The following is a 15,166-nucleotide window of genomic DNA, read 5'->3' on the forward strand; positions in this document are numbered from 1 at the left end:
CGCCCAAAATCACCCTGTCCTGAATCCCCTGTGCCGGGAGCAGCGGGAATTCCCTCACCTGCCGCCTCACAAACGCCCTTACTTGCATGTACCTGAAAGCTTTTCCCGGGGGTAGCCCAAACTTCTCCTCCAGCGCCCCTAAGCTCGCAAACGTCCCATCAATGAACAGGTCCCCCATTCTTTTAATCCCTGCCCTATGCCAGCTCTGAAAACCCCCGTCCATCCTTCCCGGGACAAACCGATGGGTGTCTCTGATCGGGGACCGAGGCTCCCATCGCACCACTGTGCCGTCTCCACTGCCCCCAGATCTTTAGCGTTGCCGCCACCACCGGGCTCGTGGTGTACCTTGTCGGCGAGAGCGGCAGCGGTGCCGTCACCAGCGCCCCCAGGCTCGTTTCTTTGCAGGACGCCATCTCCAACCTCTTCCATGCCGCCCCCTCTCCCTCCATCACCCACTTACGGATCATCGCCACGTTGGCTGCCCAGTAGTAGCCACCCAGATTCGGCACTGCCAACCCTCCTCTATCTCTGCTACGCTCCAGGAACCCCCTCCTTACCCTTGGGGTCTTGCTCGCCCGCACAAATCCCATAATGCTCCTGCTTACCCTCTTAAAAAAGGCCTTGGTAATCACAATTGGGAGGCATTGGAATACAAAAAGAAACCTCGGGAGGACCACCATTTTAATCGACTGTACCCTGCCCGCTACCGAGAGTGGCAACATGTCCCACCTTTTAAAGTCCTCCTCCATCTGTTCCACCAGCCGTGTCAAATTAAGTTTGTGCAGTGCCCCCCAGCTCCTAGCTACCTGGATCCCCAAGTATCGAAAGCTGCTTTCCGCCCTCATCAACGGTAGGTCGTCTATCCCTCTTCCCTGATCCCCCGGATGCACCACAAAGAGCTCACTCTTTCCCACATTGAGCTTATAGCCCGAAAAGTCCCCAAACTCCCTTAGGATCTGCATGACCTCAGCCATCCCCTCCACTGGATCTGCCACATACAGCAACAGGTCATCTGCGTACAGTGACACTCAATGTTCCTCTCCCCCTCGGACCACCCCCCTCCATTTCCCCAACTCCCTTAACGCCATGGCCAAAGGTTCAATTGCTAATGCAAACAGCAGAGGGGACATGGGGCACCCCTGCCTCGTCCCTTGATACAGCCGGAAATACTCCAACCTCCGCCGGTTCATCACCACACTCGCCACCGGGGCTCTATACAGGAGCTTAACCCAACTAATACACCCTCCTCCGAACCCAAACCTCCTCAACACTTCCCAAAGATACTCCCACTCTACTCGGTCAAAGGCCTTCTCCACGTCCATAGCTGCCACAATCTCCGCCTCTCCCTCCACCGATGGCATCATTATCACATTTAGGAGCCTTCGCACATTGGTATTTAGCTGCCTACCCTTTACGAATCCCGTCTGGTCCTCGTGAATCACCCCCGGGACACAGTCCTCTATCCTCGTAGCCAACATTTTTGCCAGCAACTTAGCATCTACGTTGAGGAGCGAGATCGGTCTATATGACCCGCATTGCAGTGGGTCCTTATCTCGCTTCAGGATCAAAGAGATCGTCGCCTCCGACATTGTCGGGGGCAGGGTCCCCCCCCTCCCTTGCTTCATTGAAGGTCCTTACCAGCAACGGGGCTAACAGGTCTACATATTTCCTATAGAACTCCACCGGGAACCCATCCGGTCCCGGGGCCTTCCCTGCCTGCATGCTCCCCAGTCCTTTAACCAGCTCCTCCATCCCAATTGGCGCCCCCAAACCAACCACCTCCTGCTCCTCCACCCTCGGGAACCTCAGTTGGTCCAAGAATCGGCGCATCCCCTCTTTTCCCCCTGGGGGCTGGGACCTATACAGCTCCTCGTAAAAGGCCTTGAATGCCTCATTCACTTTCACCGCACTCCGCACCGTAGTTCCACTGCCATCCTTGACTCCACCTATTTCCCTCGCTGCCATCCTCTTACGGAGCTTGTGCCAGCAACCGACTCGCCTTCTCCCCATATTCATACATCATCGCCATGTTGGCGTTTCCTCCACTGTGCCTCTGCCTGCCCCGTGGTCAACAGGTCGAACTCCGTCTGCAGACTTTGTCTCTCCCTGAGTAGTCCCTCATCAGGGGCCTCTGCATATCTCCTGTCCACCCTTAAAATCTCCCCCACTAACCTCTCCCTTTCCCTGCCCCCTCTCTTTTCCCTATGAGCCCTGATGGAGATTAACTCTCCCCTGACCACCGCCTTCAGCGCCTCCCATACTACTCCCACCTGCACCTCCCCGTTGTCGTTGGCCTCCAGATACCTTTCAATACACCCCTGCACCCTCCCACACACTTCCTCGTCTGCCAGAAGTCCCACATCCAACCGCCACAATGGGCGTTGGTCCCTCCTCCCCCAGCTCTAGCTCCACCCAATGCGGGGCGTGGTCTGAAATGGCTATGGCCGAATACTCGGTCCACTTTCGGGATCAATGCCCTGCCCAGAACAAAAAAATTTATCCGGAAGTAGGCCTTATGTACATGGGAGAAAAAAGAAAATTCTCTGGCCAAAGGCCTGGCAAATCTCCACGGACCCACTCCCCCCATCTGATCCATAAACCCCCTGAGCACCTTGGCCGCAGCCGGCCTCTTCCCCGTCCTAGATCTGGAACGATCTAATGCTGGGTCCAACACAGTGTTGAAATCCCCACCCATTATCAAGCTCCCTATCTCCAAGTCCGGAATATGCCCCAACATCCGTTTCATGAATCCAGCATCGTCCCAGTTCGGGGCATATACATTCACCAGTACCACCTCCGTCCCCTGCAACCTACCGCTCACCATCACGTATCGGCCTCTATTGTCTGCTACTATGTTCTTGGCCTCAAACGACACCCGCTTCCCCACCAGTATTACCACCACTCTATTCTTCGCATCCAGCCCTGAATGGAACACATGTCCTACCCATACCTTCCTTAACCTGACCTGATCTGCCACCTTCAGATGTGTCTCCTGAAGCATGACCACGTCTGCCTTCAGTCCCTTTAGGTGCGCGAACACTCGGGCCCTCTTAACCGGCCCATTTTGGCGCCTCACATTCCACGTGATCAGCCGGATTGGGGGGCTACCCCCCCCCCCCCCCCCACCCACCCACCCCCACCCCCACCCCCCCACCGACTAGCCATCTCCTATCTTAGGCCAGTCCCGTGCCCGCGTCTCCCGCACCGTCTAGTCCCCCAGATGGGGAACCCACGCCCCGACCACCTCTTCCATTTTCAGTTCCCCCTCGGCCTGTGCAGCAGCAACCCTGTTATCCCCCCCCCCTCCCCGCTAGATCCGCATCTAGCTCTTTTGCTCCCCCCATACTACTTCTGTGAGTCAGCTGACTTCTACTGACCCCGGCTTCCCCCGCCTTCCCGTTGATCTCCCCCGTGTGGGAATCTCTCCTCCTCCTTACGTTCCTCCATCCCCCCTCCCTAGCGCGGGAAAAAGCCCGTGCTTTCCTGAGCCAGCCCCGCCCCCTGTGGCGCAGCTCCTGTTGTGGCCTTATCCCAGTTCCCCCATCCCCGAGTCTCACCTCCCTCCAGTACCGACGCCCACATTCTCCACTATCTCATCAAAAGAAAAAAGAACTCTTTCCCCATCCATCATCCCACCCGTGAAACATTCATTACCCATATTTACAACCCTGTATACAGTCAACATCTCCCCCACAACCACAGCCCCTCAGTTCGAGTCCAATTTTTCCGTTTGGATCAAGGTTCAAGCCTCTTCTGGCGTTTCGAAATAGTGGTGTCGGTCCTGATAAGTGACCCTCAGTCGCGCAGGCTGCAGCATTCCAAATCTCACTCTTTTTTTATGCAGCACCGCCTTGGCCCGGTTGAAACCAGCTCTCCTCTTTGCCACCTCCACACTCCAGTCCTGGTAGACTCGAATCACCACATTCTCCCATCTACTGCTCCGCACCTTCTTGGCCCATCTCAGGACACACTCTTTGTCTGCGAAGCGATGGAACCTCGCCACTATCGCCCTTGGCGGCTCGCCAGCCTTGGGTCTCCTCGCCAGGACCCAGTGAGCCCCTTCTAGCTCCAGGGGGCTCGGAGAGACCTCCGCACCCATCAGTGAATGGAGCATCGTGCTCACATACGCCCCGTCATCAGCCCCCTCCACTCCTTCGGGGAGACCCAGAATCCGGAGATTCTTCCTCCTCGACCTGTTCTCCAGGACCTCGAGTCTCTCGGCCCACCTCTTGTGCAACGCCTCGTGCGCCTCCATCTTTACCGCCAGGCCCAGGATCTCGTCCTCGTTCTCATTAGTTTTATCCCTCACCTCACGGAGCTCCACCGCCTGGGTCTTCTGGATCTCCTTCAGCCCCTCGATCGCCAATAGCATTGGCGCCAGCACCTCCTTTTTAAGCTCCTCCACGCAGCGCCAGAGGAACTCCTGCTGGTCCGGCCCCCATGCTGCTCGATCTCGGTCCTCCGCCTTCTTGGTTTTTCCCCCTCGTTTTTGCCGCTGCTCCAGAGCCTCTTTCTCCGTCGCTCCACCGCCAATCCCCGCCATACGACGTAAGGGGGGACCTTACTTCACCTACCCACACGGGATTCAATCAAAAAATTTCCGTTGGGGCTCCTCCGGAGAGCCCAAAAGTCCGTTATAGCGGGAGCTGCCGAAATGTGCGGCTTAGCTCCGGATCGCCGCAACCGGAAGTCTCAGGAAGAAAAAGTATTGATTAAAAAATGAAGAATATTTAGATTAATTTGCCATGCAATGGCTATAAATAGTTTGGAACATTTAAAATATAGTTGAATGCTAGCATGGGTGATTTGGAGGGCCAGAAGCATGAGCTGTAAGGGCCATGGGTCTTTTCTCTGCACTTGTGTTACGATTGTAATAGACAGGAAATTAATCATCTCGAGCAGCCTGGTGACCCAATTGGAATATATTTGATGTGCAGAAATGCCCAACATTATTTATTCAATAATAATGACTCTCCTCCAATAACTGCAGGCATTCCAAAAGCAACTCGTGTGCAGCCATGACATTCTGCATATTGGGAGATTAACACTGATAGTTTCTCCATTTGAGTTGGGAGGCTGTCTGGCAGGGAATAGCACTGACAGTGACCACTGGCAACATACCCATTCTTCCCAAGTGGAGAATTTGGACTTGCATGAAGATCCTGAAAGAAAAATATTTACAATATTAATGGTGCAATAACCTTTTAGGGTGGAAGAGTGGTGCCCTTAAGTGCACCAAATCCCTAACTGGTGTCTGCAGTAGTGTGGAAAGATTAAAAACATTCCTTACATTGAGTTACTAGTTTCAGCCAACTCACTGAAGAAGGGGCTATGTCATCCTGAGGAAATACTAAATGAAAATTTTGTACTCTAATAAGGGAAAAGGGGAAAAATGTTTAGAGTGAATCACCTCGGATGGCCTCACTATTAACTGTTAGAAAATGTCTGGGAGATGTTGTGTGCCTCCCATTTGACCAAAGATAAAGTGTAAGTAGGGAGTTGAGGAAATGAAGAATAGACCTGTTTAACTCACTATAATGAAAACATTTTTTACGGTTTGTGTTGTATTTCAGTTACTTACTCTTTGCCCAGAAGACAACTCCTTGGCTTTGATCTACCGAGATAAAGAAACACTGAAGTTTGTGAAACACATTAACCAACGAAGCAACAGTCAGTGTAAGAAGACACACGAGAAAAGGGGGTTCTGGGACTTTTCCTTTGTGTATTATGAGTGATAGCACATCTGCTTGCGTAACTAAATCTTTGTATCTGATGTGGGATAAATCATCAAAATGCTGAATGATGTGCTCTCACAGATAAAAGAGGCTTTTGTGGTATATGCACGTCGAAGATCTGATATACGATGGTGACAGTTGGATCATCACTGCACTTCGCCTGGGCTGCTTTTGGCTTTGCCAGATGTTTGTACATTTGAAGAAAGACCTTTTTGGTTTGGGAGGGGTTGGTGTTAAATTCGTAATTGACATGAACTCTGCTGTAATACTAATTAAAATATTTTTGGCAAAATGTTACTTTTTTAAATTAAAAACATTTTTGTAATAATTGTAAATCAAACCTTTAATTTTCCTTGTCTCTTTGTATTTGGTCCCTCTTCACAATCATCTGTCTTCAGCTTGCATGCTATACGTTTTGCATGGTAATGCCCTCTAAATCAGTGTTTTTCAAACTATTTCCCCGGAACTCACTTCTACCAACTGGCTGACCTTTGTGACCCATGCCGACCTTTGCGACCCATGCTGGCCGACGTTCATGATGCACGCCAGCCGACCTTCGTAACACACCATTATTACTTACCTTTAATGCGACAGGTGAGTCTGCTTGGTCCTCACGATCTCACTTGCTTTGTCATTCAATGTTAGATTTCTGCTAAGGCCTTCAGCTGATGATTTAAGTTTTCACTGCTTCCTTTGAAAAAAAAAATCAAGAGGTATGTCCTTGAACTTGCCATGTCTTTGAATTTTTTAGGGTTTTAAACTTACTTTCCTGTATAAAACATGCATGGGCTTTGCATCCTTATTTGCAGTGGCAAAATTAACAAAGCCATACCTCAAGAAAACATCTTTATCCTGCTTTGTTCCCGATTTCAGTTTTTTGTTAATTGTTTGTTCACCAGAGGCCCTGGAGCTCTGGATACAGCTCACACTAGCACTGCTTTGTCCTGCCCTAGCCTCTACTGAGAAGCTCTCTCTGGTAGATTCAATGGTGAAAACCTGACCTGTTTGTGGCTCTGGCCCTCTCTCCCTCATCATAAAATAACCTTCTCTTCAGTTTTTCACACAGTCCTGTTGCTTGCTTGCTGGCAACTACAAAATGGAGCAATCTCTCCTCCATGATTTCACGCACAAAGCACGGACCTAGTCAGTGCCATCAGTTTACGTGCCGGGCGCGTGAACTGCTCTCTGCTGCCGCTTCTAGTGGGAAGACTCCCAACGTTTGCATTTAAAGGCCAGGTGCAACCGGCATTCTCGATTTAAAAGCCAGTCGCGGCCGGCATTCTGAATACCCAGTCGTGTCTGTTGGGCACTTCTGCGATCGGAACGCCACGACCAATCGCTCCGCGATCCTCCACCCACCCGCGGGCCGTGACCCTAAGTTTGAAAAATCCTGCTCTAAATTTCAAATATTCCATAGACTGAATTTGACAGCAAGACTATTGCAGGTGCACTGATGCTCCTTTTCGAATTATGGAATCCCTACAGTGCAGAAGGTGGCCATTCAGCCCATCCAGTCTGCACCGATCCGTTGAAAGACCACCCAACCGAGACCCAACTTCACACACAATGACTGTGCTGTGAAGTTCTTTTGTATAAACAAGCAACGTTTTTGAGTGCATAATAATCCAAGGTATAATTGAAAAGCATTTAGAAATATGTGGGTTAATCATGTACAGCCAGTACAGATTTAACTAAAGGAATGTCATGTTTAACAAACTTAATTGGATTTTACTTTGCAGAGATGACGAGATAGCTAATGAAATACAATAGGATATATGTATGGATTTTCAGAAGCCATTTGAAAAGTTGTCTTACAAAAAAAGCTGTGGACAAACATATTAGGTGTTTGACCTGAGGGAATGTAGTATGCTTCAACATCTAACAATGTGGACATAAAGTTGGTTGCTGGACAGGAAACCAGCAGTTAGGAAAGATGGTGTTGCCCATCAAGACCTGCTTTGGAGGTTAGTGGTGCCTTCACAACTGGAGGCTTTTTCCAGTGAAAGCTTTAAGGTTTACTACATGCACACTCAACATTTATGGTGCATTTACATATTGACTTTAGAGTTGCTGAGAAGCTTCAGACTTGCTAAGGTTGCAGTGGGGTCTGGTGCTGATTTGACTTTGGAGTGAAGTGGTGTGAGTTTCACCAGACGGAGCAGCCTCATTGGGCTTGGTTAAAGAATTGGGTGTAACTCCAGTTCGGCATCAAACGTGTGTTCAGAAAGTGCACAGAAGGTCTACAAGACCTGTCAAATATATATTTAAATTCAAACATGTTTGATGTCCAAAGATGTGCAGGGTAGGTGGATTGGTCGTGCTATATTGCTCCGAAGTGTCCAAGAGTTAGGTAGGGTTACAGGGTATTGGGCTTCGATGTGGTGCTCTTTCGGAGGGTCGGTGCAGACTGGTTGGGCCAAATGGCCTCCTTCTCCACTGTAGGGATTCTCTGAGTCTATGATTCAGAACTGCTCTAATTTATTCTACATACAGTATTAGGCATTTATTAAACGTGAAATTGATGGTCACACTCAGAACAGGAAAGATGATCGGTGTGGGCAATAGAAGTAAATATAAGCAAAAGGAAGTACTATTCTGGAATGCAGATTGGGAACTCAATAGATTCTCTGCATCGGACCCTGCTGCAGAAAAAATAGGTTGCTTGGCCCAAGATGCTTGTTGCAATCCTTTCCTTTGCAATGATGCATTTCCTAGATTAGTTGGCAATGGCCCATAACATCCACAGAGTGGTATCTCCGGAGGATTGCCACTCGCCAGACTTTAAAAAAAAAAAATCCTTTTATTGGCATTTTCAAAGTTTCAAAAAACGGCATTTGCCGTTCGTTTTCATTTATTATACAATGTAAAAAGAGGCTTTATCTTACTTTTCTTTATTTACATGTTGTTGCCATCTAGTTCGGTGTGTTCCCCCCCCCTCCCCTCAGCCCCCCTTTCCCTAACCCCTCCCCCTCTCCCCAACCCCTCCCCCGTCCACCCCCCCTGATGTCCTCCCTGTTGATCGCGGGGGTGGGGGGGGGGTGCTCCTCTTTCTCCTCCCTCCCCCCCTTTCTTTTCTCCCTCTGTCGGCTTCCGCTGTGTTCTTTTTATGGATTGGGGAGGGGGTCACTCTTGCCAGACTTACCTGAGCCCTTGTATCACCCAACCTTCCTCACTCAGGGGCTGGTTTAGCTCACTGGGCTAAATCGCTGGCTTTTAAGGCAGATCAGCAGCACGGTTCAATTCCCGTACCAGCCTCCCCGAACAGGCGCCGGAATGTGGCGACTAGGGGCTTCTCACAGTAACTTCATTGAAGCCTACTCATGACAAGCGATTTTCATTTCATTTTCATTTTCAAGCTAGGTTAGACAGAAGCAGCGAAACTCATGAAAGAAAAATTGATGCCGATACCAACAATTGAGCCCAATATGTTGAGTGGGTACAACTGTTTTTTTGTACAAACGCCATCGTGGGTGATGAAAGATAAACAGTCACACTGCTAACCGCTGTCGGCAGTCCAACCTATGCTTTTCTTAAAAGCCTCGCCTTCCCGGAGAGGCTGGACACACGACCGTTCATAATGCAGGTCGACTTGATCGAAAGACAGTTAAACCCACAACCCCCAATCATGGTCTGGAGATACCATTTCCACACGGCGTTGCAGGTCCCGACCAAATCCAATGGGAAGTTTTTGGCATGCCTGCGGATGCTCATCGTCCCCTGCGAATTTGGGGCCGCCTTGGCCGAATCTCTGCGGGACCGAGAGACACAATGTAAATTACTGATGGGAACTCCCCTGACCCAAAGAGAGCTATAGACCGTGCACTCTCTAGGAAGAGTCTGAGCGTGGCCCCCAGGAATTCCAAGGCCTAGCAGCCTTCACTATCAGCCATCGACAGGACCGCTGGCTGGCCGCGATCGGAAGAGATCAGCCGGAGTTTTCGTGAGGCGGAACCCATTGCAGATTTTGTGCCCTTTGCTGCAACTCACCCCGGGGAAACTGGAATTTCCTTCAACCCAACGTTCCAGGATGGCAGCCACCAAAATCGAGCAGGATGCCGCAACCAGGACAAATGCTCTTGGAGATTACGTGGGGACTCTGTTCCCCGCCAACAGACCAGTTGCTATGCCACCCCCGTGCCACCTTCCAAAAAGCCAGATGTACTACATGGACAACCCAGAAGCAAAGAATTTTCCCATGCTGCTGCACTGTACGGGCCCCAGGACCACACCAATTCGGTTCATGCTATAGAAAAATGGCCAGCCCACCAAGGTGGAAGTCAACACTGTGGCCGCAGTCTCAGTGATCAGTCATCGAACATTCGTCACAATCCAGACCGGCCCGCGGACCCTTGAACTTTGAGATACTGGAGCCAGGTTGGCCACTTACACTGGGAGTATCTGGTGATTGAGGTCACTGCCCATGTGCCTGTAGAATGCAGGGACCAATCACCGTGCTTGCGAATGTTGGGGGTCCACGGCAATTGGCTACACCACCTGTGATTGGATTGGCTGCGCATATGTCGGATTTACATCTGCGGGCTGGAAGGAGTGCTGGCCGAGCTCCCGGGAGTCTTCGCTGAGGGCCTTGATACCATAAAGGGAGCGATGGTCATGATCAATGTAGGCGAGAACATTCAACTCCGGTATTGTCGCGCCCGCCGCACCTTATGCACTGCGCCCCAAGGTCAACCATGAGCTGAGGGCAGCACGGCGGTGCAGTGGTAGCACTGCAGTCTCACGGCGCCGAGGTCCCAGGTTCGATACCGGCTCTGGGTCACTGTCCGTGTGGAGTTTCCACATTCTCCCCGTGTTTGCGTGGGTTTCGCCCCCACAACCCAAAGATATGCAAGATAGGTGGATTGAACACGCTAAATTGGCCCTTAATTGGAAAAAATTAATTGGGTACTCTAAATTAATTTTTTTTAAATATGCATGAGCTGGACCGGTTAGAGCATTTGGGCGTCATCTACCCCGTCCACTTCGCAGATGCGGCTGCACCAGTGATCCCGGTCCTGAAGCCCGACGGATCTGTACGGGAATGATGCCAACCACCACCTTGACCACATTCGACGATGCATGCAAGAACCGCTGGAGCTAAGTTAGGGTACCCTGACCAGGGCCAGGATGCTATTCCCTTTACAGCCTAGAAAGACCCCGGAGGCACCGCCAGGGCCAGAGCACCGCTCGACATCGCCACCACCTGGCAAACATCGGGAAGCCGACGACAACGGTGATGGCTCTGACATGGCCACCGACCTGCCCGATGACAGCATACCTTTGCCGGCTGAGCCACTCCCACCTCTGTTTAGTCCATTAGAGTGATTTATCTTCTGACCTACTGAAGTTACTTCCCAATTTTTCTGATTATTGATTATGCAAGCTATTTTTGATCTTGCACCAAGCAGTAAGAACTGAGAGGTTTTATTAATCAGGAAAACATTGAACAGTTCGGAGGCTCTTGAGTAGGCTGAGGATGACTTGTTCCTACAATGTACCGACAGAGGAAGGGTTGGTTTGAAGAAGAAATTGTTGAGTTATTGAAAACCAGAGAAGACTTTCACAACAACATGATGGATGATGAAACTACGTCAGAATCAACGTCAGCTGCAGTGTCAGATAGTTCAGCCGTTCCGCTCCATATGTAATATATATATATATATATATATATATATTTGTTAAACCAGCTTTTTAAAATTTTAAAGAAAAAGATTAATACTGTTAGACTCACAGGCTAATCATAACACATGTAAATATACTGATGATAATGTAATAATTTATTCCTTTGAAGGAAAGGGTGGTGATCGTGTGGTTGTGCTGTAATTCACTGGCTGACCACTAGGAGCCTCATTGGTATATAAGTGACTTGGGAGCTGGGAGAGAGATAGTGGTTTGTGCATGATCACACTTATTCACCTGTTGTTTTGTATATATTTGATCCACGGTCAATGTTTATAAATCGATTATATCTTTAGCTACAAGTGTTCTTGTACTATAAATCAGGGCATCTGTCAAGAACATCACAGTCCCCACAGATTGCATAGCAATTGCACAGGAAAAGTTAGAATTAAACCCACTTTTAACTTCTAAGTTATAGCAGTGCTGACCCCTCTAGAACCCTGCTAAAATCCCATGAAAACCATCCCACCACCCTCCTGACTACCCCCGACTCTACCCCACCTGACTACCCTCTTATTTGTTCTCCCACAACCATTCCCACCCACCCCCAACTATATCCAACACCTGATTCTGTGCCCCCCCCCCCACCCCCTATAAAGTCCCTGCACCGTTTCCACTCCTGCTCCCAACTCCCATTATCCTCCAAACCCCCACCCCGATTATCTTCCCACCCCTCGCGATTAACAGACTTCCTGTCTGTTCTCGCACTTAAGTCGATGGTCTGCTGCCCATGTGAAGCGCGACCAACCGGCAGTGCTGGAAGCGAGTTGTGTTTAAACTTCTTGTCTGCTTTTTTTGCCCTGCTTGTCTTGATGCGCTGCTCTGAACCTGCTGTATTAAAACTCCTTGGACAGCACTAACTTGGTTGTCTTCCCCGATGTTAAATAAGGTTTTACACTTATTTGCACTTTTTTTTCATGGTCCATGATCATCGAGCAGAGGCAGGAGACATCGGGAACCATTATTTTGGCAGCTTAATGTTTTACATTTTACGTGTTTAGCATTTATAAGTATGTTTAAAATGCAAATAAATTGAAAAGATATATATATTTTTAAAATTTCAACTTTTGTTTGTCACGAGGCTGTTAATTCTATTAAAGAAACTATAATCGATAGAATAGGGAATCACTTGTTAACTAGTACAATTGTCCACTGAAGATACTCTGTGTTACTGGTCACAAGTTCTGTGGGGGCTTGCGTGGCTGATTAGCCCGATTTTGGAGCCACATCTTCAATCGCTCACTTGGCGGGAGTTTCCAAAAGGTGGGATCATCAATCCTTGGACTCTAGGGGTATTCCTTTGTCAGGTTTCTTTTCCAGGCCTATACTTGCAGTTGGATGTTCTCAAAGAATTGTGTCCCTTCAATCAGGAGGTCCTCCAAGTCGGATTCTTCTGAGCAAGAACCTCCAGGCAGTTCCATTTCTTTTATAAAAAATTAAAAAAAATTTAGAGTACCCAATTATAATTTTTTTCCAATTAAGGGGCAATTTAGCATAGCCAATCAACCTAATCTGCACATCTTTGGGTTGTGGGGGTGAAACCCACGCAGGCACGGGGAGAATGTGAAAACTCCACACGGACTGTGACCCAGGGCCGGGATTGTACCCGGGTCCTCAGCACGCAGTCCCAGTGCTAACCACTGTGCCACCGTGCTGCCCTTATGTTCCATTTCTTGAAGTTAGCCTTCAAGGTGTCTTTGAAGAGCTTCATTTGTCGTCCTCCTTGTTTGGGATCCTTCCTTGAGCTGGTTGAGGAAGGTTTGTTTTGGCTGTCGGGGCTCTGACATCCCAAGCATATGGGCTGCCCAGTGGATTTGGTTTTGAATGATCATGGCCTCAATAATGGCGCTATTAACTCCTTCAAGGACACTAATGTTAGCATGCCTGTCCTCCCAGCTGATTCGGAGCTAAAGTACATTTGGATTTTGCAATGTATTTTAAGCTGTGTTATTAAGAGCCTCCTTGATGTAATGTTCAGCCTTACAAGCCTCAGTGATTACTTCAAATGCTTCAACAAATTTTAATGCCTTATATGCAAGCCGTCTCTAAGCTAATGTTAACTATCTCCCTGACAGGTATTGCAGATCCAAAATCTGTAGTCATGTTTCACCTCCGTTGGGGAATTACGCTTGTACCTTGGCTTCTTAAAAACCTTGAACTTCTTTTGAGGCTTCGACGTAGGTGTAGGGGTCAAAGAACGAACAAAGAACTGTACAGCACAGGAACAGGCCCTTCGGCCCTCCAAGCCCGTGCCGACCATGCTGCCCGACTAAACTACAATCTTCTACACTTCCTGGGTCCGTATCCTTCTATTCCCATCCTATTCATATATTTGTCAAGATGCCCCTTAAATGTCCCTATCGTCCCTGCTTCCACTACCTCCTCCGGTAGCGAGTTCCAGGCACCCACTACCCTCTGCGTAAAAAACTTGCCTCGTACATCTACTCTAAACCTTGCCCCTCTCACCTTAAACCTATGCCCCCTAGTAATTGACCCCTCTACCCTGGGGAAAAGCCTCTGACTATCCACTCTGTCTATGCCCCTCATAATTTTGTATACCTCTATCAGGTCTCCCCTCAACCTCCTTTGTTCCAGTGAGAACAAACCGAGTTTATTCAATCGGGTCATGAAAGAAGAGTCAGGCCTCATCTCTGCCTGGCGAGGAAGCAAATCAATTACACACACCTAAGAGTGTACAGGTACAGGACATCATATGGGTGGCATGATAGCAAAGTGCTCGCAGAAAAATACTTTTCACTGTTCCTCGGTGCACGTGACAATAAACAAATCCAATCCAACAGCGGTTAGCACGATAGTTTCCAGTGCCAGGGTTCTGGGTTTGATTCCCGGCTTAGGTCACTGTCTGCGCGGAGTCTGCATGTTCTCCCAATGTCTGCATGGGTTTCCTCCAGGTGCTCTGGTTTCCTCCCACAAGTCCCGAAAGACGTGCTTGTTCGGTAAATTGGACATTTTGAATCCTCCCTCTCTGTACCTGACCAGGTGCCGTCGTGTGATGACTGGAGGATTTTCACAGTAACTTAATTGCAGTGTTAATGTAAGCCTACTTGTGACTATAATAAAGATTGTGAAATGATGTCAGAGGTGATGTGTGCCAGGAAACTGCTTCAGCAAGGAAGCAATGGGACGCCTTTGTGAAATGTTGAAGGAAGACTGAAGCCAAGCTCGAACCGCTGCACTACTGCAACAGTGTAAATGAAACTCGAGCTGAATTTCTTTACGTCTGGGTCCTTTCAACATGGCATTAGTGACATATGCAACTTTTCGCAGAATGCTGCCAGGACCTGCATTCACCAGGTATAATTACAATTTATCATGAGCTTACTGTGAAGATGGAGAGGCCTATCGCATTTTACAGGATTGCTGCTTTCCCAAAAGTAATTGGGACTGTCGATGGAACACGTATTGCATTGAAAGCACCAAGAAATGACAGTGTTTCATTTATCAACAGGTAGGGCTTTCTTGGGGCCATCCAGTGTGATGTAGGAGGGGGGGGGTTGGTCACCTGAAAACGCAAGAGACTGACAGGATAGGTCCCCCCCCCCCCCCCCACTGCCTTGCTGATCCCATGTCCAAAGAAAAGGAAGAGACACCAGCAAGCCTGAAACTGACCTCTCGGCGGACTTGGGAGCCTCATGGAACACCTCAGCACTTAAGATGGCGCCCTCAGCGCAGCAGTCAGCAGCAGCCCCAATCACGTTAGATTTGCTCCCAGCCGCCTTGGCTAAGAATTCAGT

The 15,166-nt window shown here is 49.1% G+C and overlaps 1 protein-coding gene across 2 annotated transcripts in view; it reads left to right on the plus strand.

Annotated features, from left to right (window-relative positions):
* ogfod1 (2-oxoglutarate and iron-dependent oxygenase domain containing 1) overlaps nt 1–6,075 on the plus strand; it is a 62,082-nt gene extending 56,007 nt beyond the window's left edge. For both annotated transcript variants that reach the window (XM_072518543.1, XM_072518544.1), the window contains one exon: nt 5,574–6,075. In XM_072518543.1, coding sequence (XP_072374644.1) covers nt 5,574–5,735 — 162 coding nt within the window. In that variant the 3' untranslated portion in view covers nt 5,736–6,075. The remainder of the gene's footprint in view (nt 1–5,573) is intronic.
* Nucleotides 6,076–15,166: the final 9,091 nt, after the last annotated feature.

The sequence above is a fragment of the Scyliorhinus torazame genome, chromosome 10, assembly GCF_047496885.1.
Source record: "Scyliorhinus torazame isolate Kashiwa2021f chromosome 10, sScyTor2.1, whole genome shotgun sequence".
Lineage (NCBI taxonomy): Eukaryota > Metazoa > Chordata > Chondrichthyes > Carcharhiniformes > Scyliorhinidae > Scyliorhinus > Scyliorhinus torazame.